This window comes from Geospiza fortis, unplaced genomic scaffold (genome assembly GCF_000277835.1).
Source record: "Geospiza fortis unplaced genomic scaffold, GeoFor_1.0 scaffold438, whole genome shotgun sequence".
In the NCBI taxonomy this organism is placed as follows: domain Eukaryota; kingdom Metazoa; phylum Chordata; class Aves; order Passeriformes; family Thraupidae; genus Geospiza; species Geospiza fortis.
Genome location: NW_005054640.1, coordinates 192,500 through 208,569, shown reverse-complemented (window position 1 = coordinate 208,569; position 16,070 = coordinate 192,500). Strand labels below are relative to the sequence as shown.

At 54.4% G+C, this 16,070-nt stretch overlaps 1 protein-coding gene across 1 annotated transcript in view; it reads left to right on the top strand.

Annotated features, from left to right (window-relative positions):
• Positions 1-16,070, top strand: part of RALY (RALY heterogeneous nuclear ribonucleoprotein) — a 105,224-nt gene that overhangs the window by 68,888 nt on the left and 20,266 nt on the right. The window contains exon 2 of the mRNA XM_005430481.2: positions 10,173-10,437. Within this exon, the coding sequence (XP_005430538.1) occupies positions 10,182-10,437 (256 nt within the window). The 5' untranslated portion in view covers positions 10,173-10,181. The remainder of the gene's footprint in view (positions 1-10,172; positions 10,438-16,070) is intronic.

Below are 16,070 nucleotides of genomic sequence, written 5' to 3'. Positions count from 1 at the left end.
GGTGTTGGTTATTAAACCAACTCTTCAGAGCTGGGCTCTCATGTTTGGGGACTCACCAGGAAATGGCTCAGCGCTCCCCAGGGAGGGGTGGCTGGCACTGGGGGTGGCCCATGGAGCTGGGCAGGGCAATCCCCTGTCTCAAAACTGCCTTTCTTCTGCTTAAAGGGAAAAAAAAAAAAAAAACAGGAGGAGGTTGGCCAGAGCAGCTGGGGCTGCCCCTGGATCCCAGGCCGTGTCCTGGCAGTGCCCAAGGCCAGGCGGACAGGGCTCAGTGGAAGGTGTCCCTGCCATGGCAGGGGTGGGATGGGATGATTTTTCAGGTTCCTTCCAACTCAAGCATTCTGTGATCCTGTGATTCTCCTAAATCCCCCCTCAGAGCCAAGGGGAAGCCTGGTGGCTGCCCAAAGTGAGATCCTCCCTGTGGGACAGCCGGGACAATCTGTGCTGGGCCATGTTCACTGCCCAGGCCTTCCCTAAAACTTTCTGGCTGCTTGCAGGAAAGTGCAAATCACTCCTGTGGTGGATTTTTGTCTCCCCATCTAATGCTGCTGATTCAGCCTTCAAGTTCATAGAAACAGAATGGTTTGGGTTGGAAGGGACCTGGAAAATCATCTTATGGCCAGGGACACCTTCCACTGTCCCAGGCTGCTCCCAGCCCTGTCCAGCCTGGCCTTGGGCACTGCCAGGGATCCAGGGGCAGCCACAGCTGCTCTGGGCACCCTGTGCCAGGGCCTGCCCACCCTCACAGGGAACAATTTCTTCCCAATATCTAACCAAAACTGACCCTCTTTCAGTTCAAAACCATTCCCCTGTGTCCTGTCACAACAGATCCTACTCAGTTCTGCCTCCATCAAGTTCCAAAAATTTTCTGTGCTGCTCCCTTGCAAGTGGCAATAAATATGTTTGGGCATGAAAGGTTTGGGTGAAAGCAGCAAGGGCAACCTCCAAGAAGCAGTGAGGTCAGGGCTGGGCTTTGCCCTGCACAGGAGTATCTGAGATGGTTAAAATCACCTGGACAAGGTGCACCCCACTCACTGGAGCTCCACAGGCTGGACCATCCATCCAGGTTATTGGTGCTTTTTCCAGTACCCCAAATGCCAAATTTGCCCCAAACCTGGCAGGGACCAGCTTTGTCCCTGTGCCCTGTGCTGGAGGTCCCTGCAGGATGTCTGCATTTGTCAAACCTCCAAGCTGGAAAAACCTGTGATGGTGTTCCGGGTGGAGATGTGGGCAGGGTAGAAAAACCCAGGATAGAAATCCCAGGACAGAAAAACTCAAGGTAGAAACCCCAGGATAGAAAAACCCAGGATAGAAATCCAGATCTCCCCTCCTGTGAGCAAACATGATGAGAGGGACAGAAGAGTGTGACGGTGCTCACAGGGGTCTGAGGATGAGGGAAGAGACGAGGATCTGACTCCATGTTTCAGAAGGCTGATTTATTATTTTATGATATATATTACATTAAAACTATACTAAAAGAATAGAAGAAAGGATTTCATCAGAAGGCTAGCTAAGAATAGAAAAAGAAAGAATCATAACAAAGGTTTGTGGCTCGGCTCTCTGTCTGTGCCAGCTGGGCTGTGATTGGCCATTAATTAGAAACAACCACATGAACCCAATCACAGATGCACCTGTTGCATTCCGCAGCAGCAGATAATCATTGTTTACATTTTGTTCCTGAGGCCTCTCAGCTTCTCAGGAGGAAAAATCCTAAGGAAAGGATTTTTCATGAAAGATGTCTGCGACAGAAGAGCCAGGCTGCTGCTGTCACAGTGACACAAAGAGCTCCTGCAGGACACAGGGGGCTGGGTTTGCTTTCTGCTCTCCCCTCTCCTGCTGTGACAGTTCCTCACTCACCTGGAGCCCCTGGGGTTTGCACACCTGGCTCTCAATTACCCTCTAATCTGGGAAACAAGGCACTGAGAGCAGGGAGGGGGCAGCAATCAGCACTTCAGTGCCAGCCTCGGGCTGTTCCTGGGTGGACAGCAGGATTTTTAAGGGATTCCTGCACGCTGGCAGCAGAGGGACAGTGTGTGACATTGCTGTCACAGGAGGGGAGGAGAAGCAGAGGCAGGGAGAGGAGTTTGCTGGCATCCATCCCCCTCCCTGCATGGAACAAGGGCATGTGCAGGTGGGCACAGCCTGTCCTGGGGTGTGGGAGCTCACTGGGACCCTGGAGTGATCCTCACCACCCCTGAAAATGGCCCAGGGGATCCTTGGCTGTCTGGGGTGCAAAGCTCAGTTAATCCTGCTGTGTTTTCTTCTCACCTGGCAGCGGCACACAGGTGCCCTCGTGGGATGAACCCCTGGGGAACCCTGGGCAGATGCCAGGCTCCAGGGCTGTGTGGGCCTCAGGGCTGGTGTCACAGGGTGCTGGAGAGCCCAGCCTGGGTGCAGGTGATGTCCCCAGCTGCTCCTGGGGTCACTGTGCTGTGGCCTCAGTGCTGTCCAAGGGGATGCACAGGCAGGAGGGAGGGAAGGCAGGAACCAAGGAGTGGGAAAGGAGTAGGTTTAGAGGGATATTAGGAAGAACTTGTTCCCTGTGAGGGTGGGCAGGCCCTGGCACAGGGTGCCCAGAGCAGCTGGGGCTGCCCCTGGATCCCTGGCAGTGCCCAAGGCCAGGCTGGACAGGGCTTGGAGCACCTGAGACAGAGGGGCGGAAAGGAAAGGGGCGGAAAGGAAAGGGGCGGAAAGGAAAGGGGCGGAAAGGAAAGGGGCGGAAAGGAAAGGAAAGGAAAGGAAAGGAAAGGAAAGGAAAGGAAAGGAAAGGAAAGGAAAGGAAAGGAAAGGAAAGGAAAGGAAAGGAAAGGAAAGGAAAGGAAAGGAAAGGAAAGGAAAGGAAAGGAAAGGAAAGGAAAGGAAAGGAAAGGAAAGGAAAGGAAAGGAAAGGAAAGGAAAGGAAAGGAAAGGAAAGGAAAGGAAAGGAAAGGAAAGGAAAGGAAAGGAAAGGAAAGGAAAGGAAAGGAAAGGAAAGGAAAGGATCTATCTTACTCCTGGCAATCTCATCCTTAAGTCTCCTTGTGTCTTTGTGGGCATTTGGGACTGGGAGTGCCACTGCAATATCTCTGGAGGTTTTGGTGAGGTTTGGGGCACACCCCCTTCCACCCCAGACCTCTCCTGTCTGGAGCTCAGTTTGCCTTGCAGAAAACAGGAATAATCCTAATTCTCTGTCCTGGATGTTCTCTGGGGTGCTGGAGGTGAAGAACCCCTTTACACCTTCATTTATTCATGTCCAAGTGTTATTCCTTGTTGCCTTTTGTCTTTTTTCCAATTCTAGTTCATCTTGAGGCATGTGTGGGATGGAGGATGAAAGGTGAAATCAGAGCTGTGGAAATGGCTCTGCTGATGCCAGCAGTGGTTACTGGAATGTTCTGGAATTCCCAGGAATATGTGTGTGTGCTGTGTGGGTGTTTCTGACCCACAGAAACAGACACATGTGCTCTGCCTCAGCTCTGCTGGATGTTCCAGGCTGACTGGAGAGGCCACTCTCCCTCCCAGCTGATGGTTCTGCTGGATCTCACCTGGACACACATTCCCTGCTGGAATGCAGGGATAGAGTATGCAATATTAACAGCCATGGTTAAAATGCCCTTTTCCAGTTGTTACCGTAAGGAGGCCAGTAAGTGGTGCCAAGTGAGTGCTGTGTTTAAGAAGAAATCCACAGAGGAGAAAGGGAGGCTGATTTCTGCAGGGGATGCCTGGCTCGTGTGTGGCAGCAGCAGAGCACAGGCAGCAGGGCCCAGGGGGTTGTGAGACACCAGTGATGGGGCCCAAACCCTCTGAGCATTCCCCAGCCTTGGCCCTGGTGCCAAATCCCTGCTGCCTGCCCGGGCAGGGCCAGGTGGCCCTGGGGAGCTCCATGTGCAGAGCCCCCAGCTCCCCCTGCCCAGCCCTGCCAGCAGCGTGGCCATCACCCTGCCTGACCCTGCCTTGGCCATCTGGTGGCCCTGTCCCATCTCCCATCAGCCCAAGCACATCCCTGCACAGACCTGTGATTGTTAAAGTAACCCCACAATCTGTGATGTTCTGGTTTATTGTACCACTTCCCTGTCACACTCTGAAGTTTCTTTCCTGTTCCATAATACAAAATGCACTGCAGCAGTGGAGAGAGGAGCTGTTGTTTTTTGGCTCGCAAGTCACTGTGGCTCTGGCTCCCAGCTGAGCCTTTATTTCATTTTTAATTCTGCTCTCAGTGGACACTGCAGAGCAAGAAGCTGGTGGGCACTGGCCCCCCTGTGTCCTGAGGTGGCCCTGGGGCCACTGGAATTCCAAGAGTGATGGGGTCTCTGAGGTCGAGATGACCCCGAGGTGTTGGAAAGTCTCTTTTTTCCCAGCCCTGAGACCGAAGAAGAAGAGGGGATTCCTTGGATCTTGTTCTCAAGGTTATTTATTTGGTCTTATCTAATACATTGTCTTTTTAACCTGCTGAGATCTGTCCAGCAGGTCAGGTTGAGGCACACTGACTGCCCTCAGGGTGGTGTTATCTTTTTATACTAAAAACTACCTGTACTTTATTTACAATAATTTTCCAATACCTATCACCCACGTTAGACAGTTTGTCTCTACTCTAAACCAATCCAAAAGTGCCACCATCACAGCAGAAGATGGAGGACAAGAAGAAGAAGGAGAAGGACAGGACACACCCAGATTCCTCCATCTTGCCTCTTGAACCCCCATTCTAAAACCCCAAAATTCTATATTTCTACCTGGTGCTAAATTCACTATCATTCTACTCAAACTCATGTGGCTTGTACATCTTTGCACAAAGTTGGTAATTGTTTCCATGGGTTAAAATGGAAGGGACAGGTGTCTGTGACTCCATGCCAAGGTCTCTGTGCCCCTGCCAGGGTCTGGAATCACCCAGGGCAGCCAGAGGAATGTGCTGGGTTCTGACACAAGGGATGAGCTCCTGTCACTGCCCCCTGCAATGCAGGCTGTGTTACCCTTAGGCAAGGCTTTATAAAGCCTAAGTGAATTAGTTAAGTGGGAGTTGCTCATCCCATGTCCAGCTTTATGGGATTGCTGGGATCCAGCCCCCCAGGTGGGCAGGAGAGGACCCAGCCCAAGGAACAAGCACAGCATGGCTGCAGGGAGCGTGGGGAAGGTCCCAGCAGCCAGACAAGGGGGGTGTGAGGTGGGGATGGGCAGCAGGGACCCAGGACAGGCACAGATTCCCCATTTCCAACACCCCCAACTCCATGGCAGCCAAAGTCTTCATCTTGGGAGATGCCTTAGGAGATTTCCTTCTCCAAGATCCAGCTGGTACCTTCCTGTCCACACCTCACCTTCATCCAGGTCTTTTTTTTTAATTGCAAACCCACATGGGGAGGGGTCCATTGACAGCTGCAGAGCTGGCTCATGTGGCTGAGAGCCCATGAAATTTGGGAGAAAACAAAGTTTTATACCCACCCTCCCCACATCCCACCTGAATCCCAGCCCAGGCACAGAGGCAGCTTAACCCACATCCCTCCTCCACAGGCTGAAGGAGCTGATGGAATTGGGGTTTGCAGCTGCAAACAGCTGGGCAGAGCTTCAGGTTCGTGTAAATAACACCTGGCTGGGCTGATCAGTCCCTGGGGAGGCTTTGGGCTTTGCTAGTTTGGGGCTGGGGGGTGGCAGCAGTGAAGCTCTGCAGTGCTGGGGTGGGAAAGCAGAGCCAGGGCTGTGCTTGATGTGAGTGCTGTGTCTGGTTCTGAGGAAGGGAACATTCCTCACCTGGAAATGGGGTGGCCAAATTTAACCAAGTTACTTCTCTCCTGTGCCCAGGTGACTGGTTGGTGTCTGCCCTAACTTCAGGAGGGCTTTGGACACAGTCCTGCAGCATCCTGGCATCCAGGTGGGCAGTGCAGGCTGGATGGGGGTTCCAAGGATGGGGAGAAGGGCTCAGGCTCTGCCCAGGGACCAGGGGAATTTCTCAGAGGTCTGCAGGAAAGGAGGGCCATGGGTGGGTAGAAAATGGGTTGGAGACTTGCCCAGACTCCAGCAGATGAGGATGGAAAAGTGGGAGGGCATCCTGCAGAGGGGAAGCAGCTTAGAGGGACCAAGGGTGTCCCCATGGCATGGCCTGGGCTGGGGGAAAGAGGTGCCAGGGCAGGCTGGCTCTGAAACAAGGAAATACAGGCTGCAGGAGCTGCAGGAGTCACCCATGTGGAGTCCCTGCTGTGGCTGTGCTGAATCCCCAGGGAAAGGAGGGCTCACAGCAGGTCTGCTGTGTCCTCAGGGCAGCAAGGCCACCCAGGGCCACCTGGCTGCAGATACCCTGCAGTGTGCAGCCTCTCTGAAGGTCCTGCACAGCCCCAGCCACTGCCAGCATGTCCAGCATGGAGATTCCAATGAGCACTGGCCACTTTCAGGATGGAGATTCCAATGAGCACTGGCCACTTTCAGGATGGAGGGATGGAGATTTCAGAGGGCATTGGCCACTTTCAGGATGGAGATTCCAGGAGACACTGGCCACATTCAGGATGGAGATTCCCTGGGCACTGGCCACATTCAGGATGGAGATTCCCTGGGCACTGGGGCCACCCTGGAGCAGCCTCCAGCAGGGCTTGGTGCAGATGCTCAGGATTTCTGTGAAATGAGTCCTTGGAGTTTAAGCTGGGTACTCAGAGTGACCCAAGAGCTGGGAAAAGCCTCCATTTCTCCTCATCTGCACCAGGTTCCTTTGGGAACCTCCTTCAGGTAGCACTGCAAAAATAAATTAAAATACAGAGCATTAAACAAGGGCTAAACAAGGGCTGATATAAAGGTGGAAGTTGAAGCACCACTTGCCAAAGGTTGAGAATTGAACTCACTTAGATTCCTTTGAAAGTCCTGTCCTTTGGCTATTTTTCCCAGTGTTTTTAGGAAAACACAGCCTGCCAGGAATTGGTTTTAAAGTAATAAAACAAAAATATCTGGCTCTTCTAATCTGTAAGTGTGAAAAGGAAAATACAACGAGCTAGACTCAGACCAAGTCTAACTTTTCTTTTTTTTTTTTTTTTCTTAAGATTGGATTTAGCAAGCAGATTATTTCCAGCCTCAGTGGCAGGTTAATGGAGTGGCAGGGGTTGGAGCCAGAGGAGATTGATTGTGGAGCCACATCCTCACAGAGAGGCTCAGACCTGCAGTGTGTGCAGTGCTGTGTGTGGCCTGGCTTCAGATGGTGCCAGGGCTGGAGTGTCCAGCCCTACCACAGTCCCACCCTGCCCAGGGTGCTCACACAGACAAGCAGCAGTGTCAGGGCTCATCTGCTCCAAATCCCAACACCTGAAATTCCAGGGCAGGGCCATGGCAGGAGAGTGCCCCATGCCCACAGGCAGAGGGGTTTGCAGCCTGAGCAATGCCCAGCAAAGGGCTCTGTGCCCAGCTGCCAGGGCACAGCTCCACCTTCCCAGGGCAGGAGCAGATCCTGAGGGGCTGGGAGCTCAGAAGGGAGAACATTGTGTTGGGGAAGATGGAACAGGAAAGCCTTATCAATATGATTGCCTGGCAAAAGATTTTGAGAATATGGAAACTCTAAGTGAGATTGCAATGAAAGCAAGCTCTGAGATCCCTCAGTTACTGAACAACTGGAAAACAATGGCATGGCCAGCTGAAGGTGATCCCCTTTTGATGGAACAACACCCTCTGCTTGCAGACAGGCCCAAGGGGCAGAGCAGACCCTACAGCTTGGCAGAAGGGGCCCAAAGAGGAGTTTTTAGGGTTTAAAATGGAACACAGTATGGTAATGTAATGATTCTTATAGGCTGTATGGAAATGCTGTAGGATTTGTATCTTGTGCTAGATTGGTTAGTGAGAATGAGAATATTCAACACAGGAGAAGATTTATTGTATTGGAACGGGAACCTCGCTCTTAGCTCTTGCCCCTCTTACTCTCTTTCCCTCCCATCCTCTCTGCCCCTCTCTTCTCTCAGCCTGCTCTGAGCTGTGGCTGGCAGCTCCCAGCAGGGCCCTGCCCCCAGGCCCTTTGCAATAAACCCCAAGTTCCAGCCCTGGCTGCAGAGATCTCTCGTGTCCGTCTGTCCTGACCGTGCTACCCCCGACACTCCTACACACTGGTTGGATTATGCCCTTTTCTGACCTAGAGATGGAGCAACTGAGAGGCATTTTTAAAACTTTGGTTTTCTTTTTAGTCTCATGAGAAGAGTGAGATATTTATAATTTATGTCATTACAATCAGAATTTTACTATTTCTTAATTACAATACACTATGAGCGTTTCTTGGCCTATCAGCTTTAGCTACTTCTGTCAAATTTTAAGAATTTTCTATAAATCCATTTCCCACAAACATACAAACATCCCTTAGGAGCCAAAATGGAGCTCCCCTGGTGAAGGGTGAGCTGGGTGTGATGGTGTTCTCCCCTCTAACAGAGGAGAGAGAGGCAACCAGAGATTTTGTGTCCTGTGGGGAATCTCTGTGCAGGAGAGCACAAGGAAGGAGCAGGACTGGGGTTTTGGGAAGTCTTGGATGCAACCCCCAAATATTGTGGCTTTTGGACAGGCTCAGCCTGCCAGGGCAGGAGTGTAGGAAAGGGAACTCCATGGCTGAGGGCTCAGCAAAGCTGGAACATCTCACAGTGCCCTGTCAGTGCCTGGGGCAGGCTGGGCTGGGGACAGCAGACCAGGGGGACAGGGCCCACAGGGGCTGCACCAGGGCAGGCAGGCACTCATGATTAGCAGTACCAGGCAGGAATTAAAGCACAGATGCTCAAATGCACATTTGCTGTTCAGCTCCAGGCTCAGAAGTGGCCCCACAAATGTGGTGGAGAGGCAGCACATGCAAACAATCACCCCTCAGTTATGAACAGCTGCATTTTGAACCTGAGGCAGTAGAATGTTGGATTGCTAAAGGCCAGCAAAGCAGAGGCAGTGCATCAGGAGGTGGGAGCAGGGTGTTCCTTGAAGCCTTCCTGCTCTCCTGCCTTTCACTCTGGTTGTCCCTGCTTTATTCTGAGAGGGTGCAATGTCACCAGCTGTCCCCACCTCGGACCAGGCTGCTCAGATTTGGGGCGCAGAGAGCCAAGACCCCAGAGCCAGGCAGTACCAGGGCAGGGGCTGGGACCACCAGGCAGGGGACACCAGGCCCTGTGGTAGCAGCACAACCCCTGTGCGAGCCTTGGGGACCTCCAGAAGCTGTGGACACCCTGGTGGTGTCACCCTTGGGATGGGGACAGCTGTGCTTGCTGCTGCAAGGGGCTGGGGAAGAGCAGCACCTCCATGTGCAGCACAGAACACCTTGCACAGCCCCACAGCCTGTGTGTGCAGCACAGCAGGATCCCAAACATCCCTGTGGCTCTGCAAGGTGGGAACCAAGCTGATCTCTGCACAGCTGGGGGTTCTGCTGGAGTTGGAGCAAGGCCATACCGCCTTGGGTTTCAGCCCTGTCCCTCCTGCTCAGAGGGCAAACCTGTCCCCAGTGCTGCCCAAGGAGGATCCTGTCCTGCCTGGCAGCCACGGGAAGGGCTTGGAGTGGCTCCCAGCTGGTGTGATGGTGATTTCCAGGCTAACAGTGACACCTCCTGTTTGCACAAAGTCCAGCCCAAATCTTGGCATGCAGGCAGTGCAGCACAGGTGCCACAGGAGCACGTGGGCTGATCACCGCTTACATCTCTTCATTTATATCCAGAAATCCCAAGTCCCCTCCAGGTGTGAGTGTGGCCTCACAGGGACAAGCCCATCCCTGTGCATGGTGAGGGCTGGGCAGTGTTGGCAGGGGAAAGCCTGGAAAAGTGGGCATGAATCAAGGTGCTGGATGCAGACTGCTTCACAAAGAGTTCTTTGAATTGTGGTTTAGCATAGACAGGTAAAAGCTTTGGTATGACAGCATTAAAGCTTTCACTTAGATGTGAAATGGATTTAAATCTTGGTTTCTCCTCTAAAAGCAACTTCAGAATCACAGAACACCCTGAGTTGGAAGAGACCCACAAGCATCATTAAAGTTCAGCTCCTGGCCCTGCACAGAACTGACCAGGTGCCAGCCTGATTGATTTCCAGAATCAAGAATTCAGACTGAATTGAAAATAGATTGAATTTAGGATTGACTGTGCCAGTGGTCTCCCAACCCCCAGGGGCTCCCGGAGATGGGATCTGACCAGCTGAAACTGAGGAGCAGCTTCTGAGAGCTTTGCTCCCCACCCTTTTCTCTGTGAATTCCTCCTCACGCCCTTCTTCCTCCCCACCTCTCCTTGCAGGCATCCAAGATGTCCTTGAAGGTGCAGACCAGCAACATCACCAACAAGAATGACCCCAAGTCCATCAACTCGCGGGTGTTCATCGGCAACCTGAACACGGCGGTGGTGAAGAAGTCGGATGTGGAGACCATCTTCTCCAAGTACGGCCGCGTGGTCGGCTGCTCCGTGCACAAGGGCTACGCCTTCGTGCAGTACTCCAACGAGCGGCACGCGCGCGCCGCCGTGCTGGGCGAGAACGGCCGCGTGCTGGCCGGCCAGAGCCTGGGTGAGGGAGGGGGAGAGAGGATCCCGGCCCGCTGTGGCCTGCAGGCCTGGGGAGGCTGGGCTGGGCTGTGCCCTTGATCCCCAACAGCCCCAGGGACGGCTGGGTTGTGGCCTTTCCTTTGTAGCCCGCTGGGAGGGCTGGGCTGTGCTGTGGCCTTTTTCCCCTGTAGCCCGCCGAGTGGGCTGTCCTGTGGCCTTTGTCCCCACCAGCCTTCTGGGAGGGCTGTCCCGTGGCCTTTGTCCCAGTAGCCCCCTGGGAGGGCTGTGCTGTGCCCTTTTTCCCCATTAACCCCCTGGGAGGGCTGTGCTATGGCTGTCCTGCGGCCTTTTGCCCCCAGTAGCCTGCTGGGTGGGTCGTCCTGTGGCTGTGCTGTGGCCTTTCCCCCTGGCAGCCCCTTGGAGGGCTGTCCTATGGCCTTTTCCCCAGTAGCACACTGGGTGAGCTGTGCTGTGCCCTTTCCCCCCAGCAGCATGCTAGGTGGGCTCTGCTGTGTCTGTCCTGTGGCCATTTTCCATAGTAGCCCCCGGGCTGGCTGTCCTGCGGCCTTTCCCCCTAGCAGCCCCCTGGATGGGCTGGGCTATGTCCTTTTTCTACCAGTAGCCCCCTGGGAGGGCTGTGCTGTGGCCTTTTCCCCATTAACCCCCTGGGTGCACTGTGCTGTGACTGCTGTGCCCTTTTCCCCCAGTAGCCCCCTGGGAGGGCTGTCCTATGGCCTTTGTCCATACCAGCCCACTGGGTGGGCCGTGCTGTGGCCTTTTCCCCGTTAGTCCCCTGGGCGGGCTGTGCTGTGGCTGTGCTGTGGCTTTTTTCTCCAGCAGCCCCCTGGGTGGGCTGTGCTGTGGCCTTTTTCCCCAGTAGGCAGCTGGGAGGGCTGTGCTGTGCCCTTTGTCCTCAGCAGCCTGCTGGGTGGGCTGTCCTGTAGCCTTTCCCCCTAGCAGCCCACTGGGTGGGCTGTGCTGTGGCCTTTTTCCCCATTTTTGGAAACGAAACTCGAGATAATTTTAGGAACTGGGCAGTATTTTTCAGGTTGGTCTCTTTCTCCAAGCAGCAGCTGACAGGACGAGAGGATTGAATTTTGTAAGTTTGTGGATGACACTTAAGCTGGGATTGTGTGTCCATCTGCTGGAAGGTAGGAGGGCTCTGCAAAGAGACTTGGAACAGTTGGATGGATGGGCAGAGTCTAACAGGATGAAGTTTAATAAGTCCAAGTGCCCAGTCCTGCATTTTGGCCACAATAATCCCTGGAATTCCCTAGGCTGGGGACAGAGTGGCTGCACAGTGCCCAGGCAGAAAGGGACCTGGGGGTGCTGACTGAACATGAGCCAGCAGAGTGCCCTGGTGGCCAAGAAGGCCAATGGCTCCTGGCCTGGACCAGGAATGGTGTGGCCAGCAGGAGCAGGGAGGGCATTCTGCCCCTGCCCCCATCACTCTCTGCAGCTCCTGAAAGGTGCCTGTGCTCACCTGGGGCTGGGCTCTTTCTCCAGCAGCACTGACACAACCAGAGCACACAGCCTCCAGCTGCACCAAGGGAAATACAGGGTGGAGATTGGGAAAAAGTTTTTCATGGACAGAGGGATAAAGTTCTGGAATGTTCTGCCCAGGGAGGTGGTGGAGTCCCCATCCCTGGGTGTGTTTAACAAAGCCTGGATGTGGCACTGGGTGCCAGGGGTGAGTTGAGGGGTTGGGGCTGGGTTGGACTCGATGATCTTGAAGATCTCTTCCAACCTGGTCAGTGAATTCTGTGACTATAAAAGTGGATTTTTATTTGAAGGATTTCAGGGGCAGTTATGGAAAGATGTCCACAAAAGCCCACCCCCACAGGGGTGAGTACATTTTTATAGGTTTAGGAAATTAGTGTAATTGACAAAAAGCACCAATTAGCAGCACAGGTGGTGAGGCAATTCCCCCCCAGTCCAGCCCCTTCTCTGGAGTCCCCCCTTGGCACTAGCTGTGCTCTGTCCATGGAATGGATCTCCAAGAGTTGTTCTCAGCCTTGGTTCCCAGGAAGAACCAAGACAGCACTGGGGTCTTGTACCCCCCAGGGCTTGGAGCTCTGGAATTTGGTTTGGTTTTCTGTCTAGGGAAAGGCCATGGAAAATTACTGGGAAAATGAGCCATGAATACAATAGATGACAGAGTTACAAACTCATGTGCAAGGAATACAGAGAACATATCAAAGAACAAAAAAGGCAAAAACCCAAGCAGCATCAGTCCCATAGGGGATAGTGAAGGGCTGGCCAGTGCCTGGTCAGACTGGGATGCTGGATCTGCAGAGAGGGTCAGGGCTGACCCAGTGATGACCCAGCAGGGCCAGAGTGACAAGGCAGGGTCAGCAGGACCCATGGCCAGGCACAGAGCTGGAGAACAGCTTTGCAACAGTTCCCCCCAGGCAGGGGCTGAAGGCTCCCAGCTCCTGTGTGAGATGGGATCAAAGGCACATGTGACATTGTGGCCCAAAACCTCAGCTCTGGGCTGTGATTGTAGGAGCCAAACAGCAAAAGCAGAGTTCTGGATCATTCCATGGCCTCGTCCTGGAACTGCTGGGGAAGAACAAGGGTGGGGAAAGACATTGCCTGGTATCAAAGACATGGATAGGACAAGGGGAATTGCTTCCCACTGCCAGGGCAGGGTTAGATGGGATACTGGAGAGGAATTGTTCCCTGTGAGGGTGGGCAGGCCCTGGCACAGGGTGCCCAGAGCAGCTGGGGCTGCCCCTGGATCCCTGGCAGTGCCCAAGGCCAGGCTGGACAGGGCTGGGAGCAGCCTGGGACAGTGGGAGGTGCCCATGGCAGGGAGTGGAATGGGATGAGCTTTAAGGTCCTTTCCAACCCAACCCAGCTCATTCTGTGATTGAGTGATTCCCTTCCAGGAGCAGCCTCACCCTCAGCCTGTCAGGAGAGCCTGACCCCCAGACCAGCTCAGCCTGACTTCAGCCAGCAGATGTTAAATGAGAGAACTTCCCCCAGTCTGCACTGCTGTGGCATGAGAACTGACAAGCAAATCCCCCCAGCTGCATCTTTGCTTTTTCAGATTGCTCTGACGTGTGACCAGCTCCAAGCTGAGAATTGGAACTGGGGAGAGGATTTTTAATGAAAAATGGTGATTTTTTAATGAGAAATGGTGATTTTTAATGAAAAGTGGTGATTTCCAAGCCTGCTGCAGCAATGGGCACCCAGCAAAGCAATTTGCAGCCCGTTCCCACCCTGCTGCTGGCACAGCCTGACATGGGAAGTTGTGCTGAGGCCGTGCTGCTTCTCTGAGGTTTATCCAGATACCAGAAACTTCTGCTCACTTCTCTCGAGCTCCAGCGAGTGGAGCTGCAGACCTGGCAGAGCTCAGCCTGCCAGGAGTGCTTCCAGCCCAGATGTTGCCCACATGTGCAGGCTGAGATAGGATGGAGAGGGCCTGGGGGAGCCCAGGAGCTCCTTGTGGTGCTCCAGACAGAGGAGATGTGGCCGAGAGACAGGGAGCACCTGCTCACTTAGCTGAATAGGGAGATGAAAGGTTTGCTGTGGGGAAAACCTCCTCTCAGAAAACCTCTGATCTCTGCTGGTCCCAAAGGCCTGGAATTCCAGAAGGAGGCAGAAGGACTGGGTGATAGCTGAGTGTCCTGTTCATGTCCTGGACAAGGTGCAAACTCAGCTGCCTTTGATCTGCCTGCCCCTCGTGGGCCAGGTGAGCACAGGAGAGCTCCTCAGGCTGTTCCTGGCAGCAGTGAGCTCTGGGATGTTCCCCTGGCAGGAGTGAGCTCTGGGATGTTCCCTTACAGGAGTGAGCTCTGGGATGTTCCCCTTACAGCAGTGAGCTCTGGGATGTTCCCTGGCAGCAGTGAGCTCTGGGATGTTCCCTTACAGCAGTGAGCTCTGGGATGTTCCCCTGGCAGCAGTGAGCTCTGGGATGTTCCCCTTGCAGGAGTGAGCTCTGGGGTGCTCCCCTGGCAGGAGAACCCAGCAGAGAAGAGCTCTGGTGAGACAATCCCGGTTGGAGGCTTTTCTCTCAATAGATCAGGGATGGCTGTGTAGGAATGTGCAGAGGGAGGACAGGCTGGGGCTGCCAGGGGACATTGCAGCCACCCTGCTGAGGGGACTGTCCCTGCAGCTCCTGGCAGCCTCTGGGGCGCCTTCTGCAGTCACTGCAGGGGGCAGCTGCCCGAGGGAGGCACTGGAAGCTGGATCCCACCATCCCTGCCCCTGCCATGTGGCCTGGAAAAGCACAAGCTCCCCCTGAGTGTGGGAACAGGTGCCTGGGTATGAGCCGGAGGGATCAGGGCTGCCTTGGGTGGGCAGATGGAGTCAGTGATGCAGAGGAGGGAGCCAGAATGGGAATGAGATGCAAAATCTGTCCAGGCTGATGTTCCTGCTGCCCTCTTTGTCTCTCCTTTTCTGCTCTCAAGGGATTCCTGTGGGATCTGACTGCCCATCACCACCACAGCTGAGACTATGAATTCCCTGCTGTTGTCAGGGGCCAGCAAGGGCTCCACAGGGCTCTCTGTAGCAGTGGGGACAGCAAATGAAGTGTCTTGGTTTGAACAGACAGGTGTCTGCTAAGGAGGGCAGGAGCCTCCCCTGAAATGGAAAATGCAAACCCCCTCCCTCTGATTATTATAATTTTGAAATTAAGGGGCTCTCAGGCAAAGATATGGGAACAGGAATAACAGTTCTTTATTAGGGAAGAAAATTAAAATAAAATACAAATGCAGTAATACAAACCAACCCTGCCAGAGTGAGAGCAGGCCCTGCCCCCTGTGTGTCAGGGGGGGGCACAGCCCCATCCCATGGGGGCTTAGCCCTCCTGCAGTGCCAGCTGTGCTGCCGCTGGAGCAGGGATCCTGCACAAGGGGGGAGTTTTCCTCTGCAGCTCCAGGGCTGCTGCAGATGGGCCGGGGCTCCCTCTGGCAATGCAGGGGGCAAAGGCTGCTGTGCTGCTCCAGGCTCAGATTGGATCCAGGTAGGAATGCTTGGCTCCTCCCCTGGGCGCAGCATCTCCCCATGGGATGCTGGAATTGGATCAGCCCTGCAGGGACACTCAGTGGCCATGGACAGCAGAGATCTCCTGGAGGGAGGATTGGCTGTGGCAGAGATAAAGAAAACTGCCCCATGAACAGCCGAGAGCTGCCCCAGCTCTGACAGATGGGAAATACAATACACATCCCTGAACCACATCTTACAACCCAGGACATGGAGCTGATTGTTGTCCTTCTCCTCTCCTGGGCTTCCAGTGCCTCTCCCTTGGGGAGTGTTCCCAGCCTGGTGCTGTCAGGGCTCTCCAGTCCATGGGAGCAGTGACTGGAGCTGTGAGCTGCACCCTGGCAGCAGAAAGGCTTCACAGCCAGGGAGCTGCAGCAGGGCAGGACTGATCCCGTTGTTCCCTGGCAGTGCCAGCAGCCTTGGTGGCTCAGCAGGCTGTGTGTGACATGTTCCTGCTGGCAGCAGCTGGCCCTGCACCTGCCCTGTGCCCACGTGCAGCCCTGTCTCCATCAGGCTCTCCTCAGCTGGGCAGGGCAGGGTGCAGCGAGCAGGGCAGCAAGGCAGACACAGGCTCTGATGGCAATGTGCCCCAGAGCAGTGCTGGGGGCCATGGCTGAGCCAACCACACCACATTTGCTGTTCACGCTCAGAGAGAGGCCAAGCTCC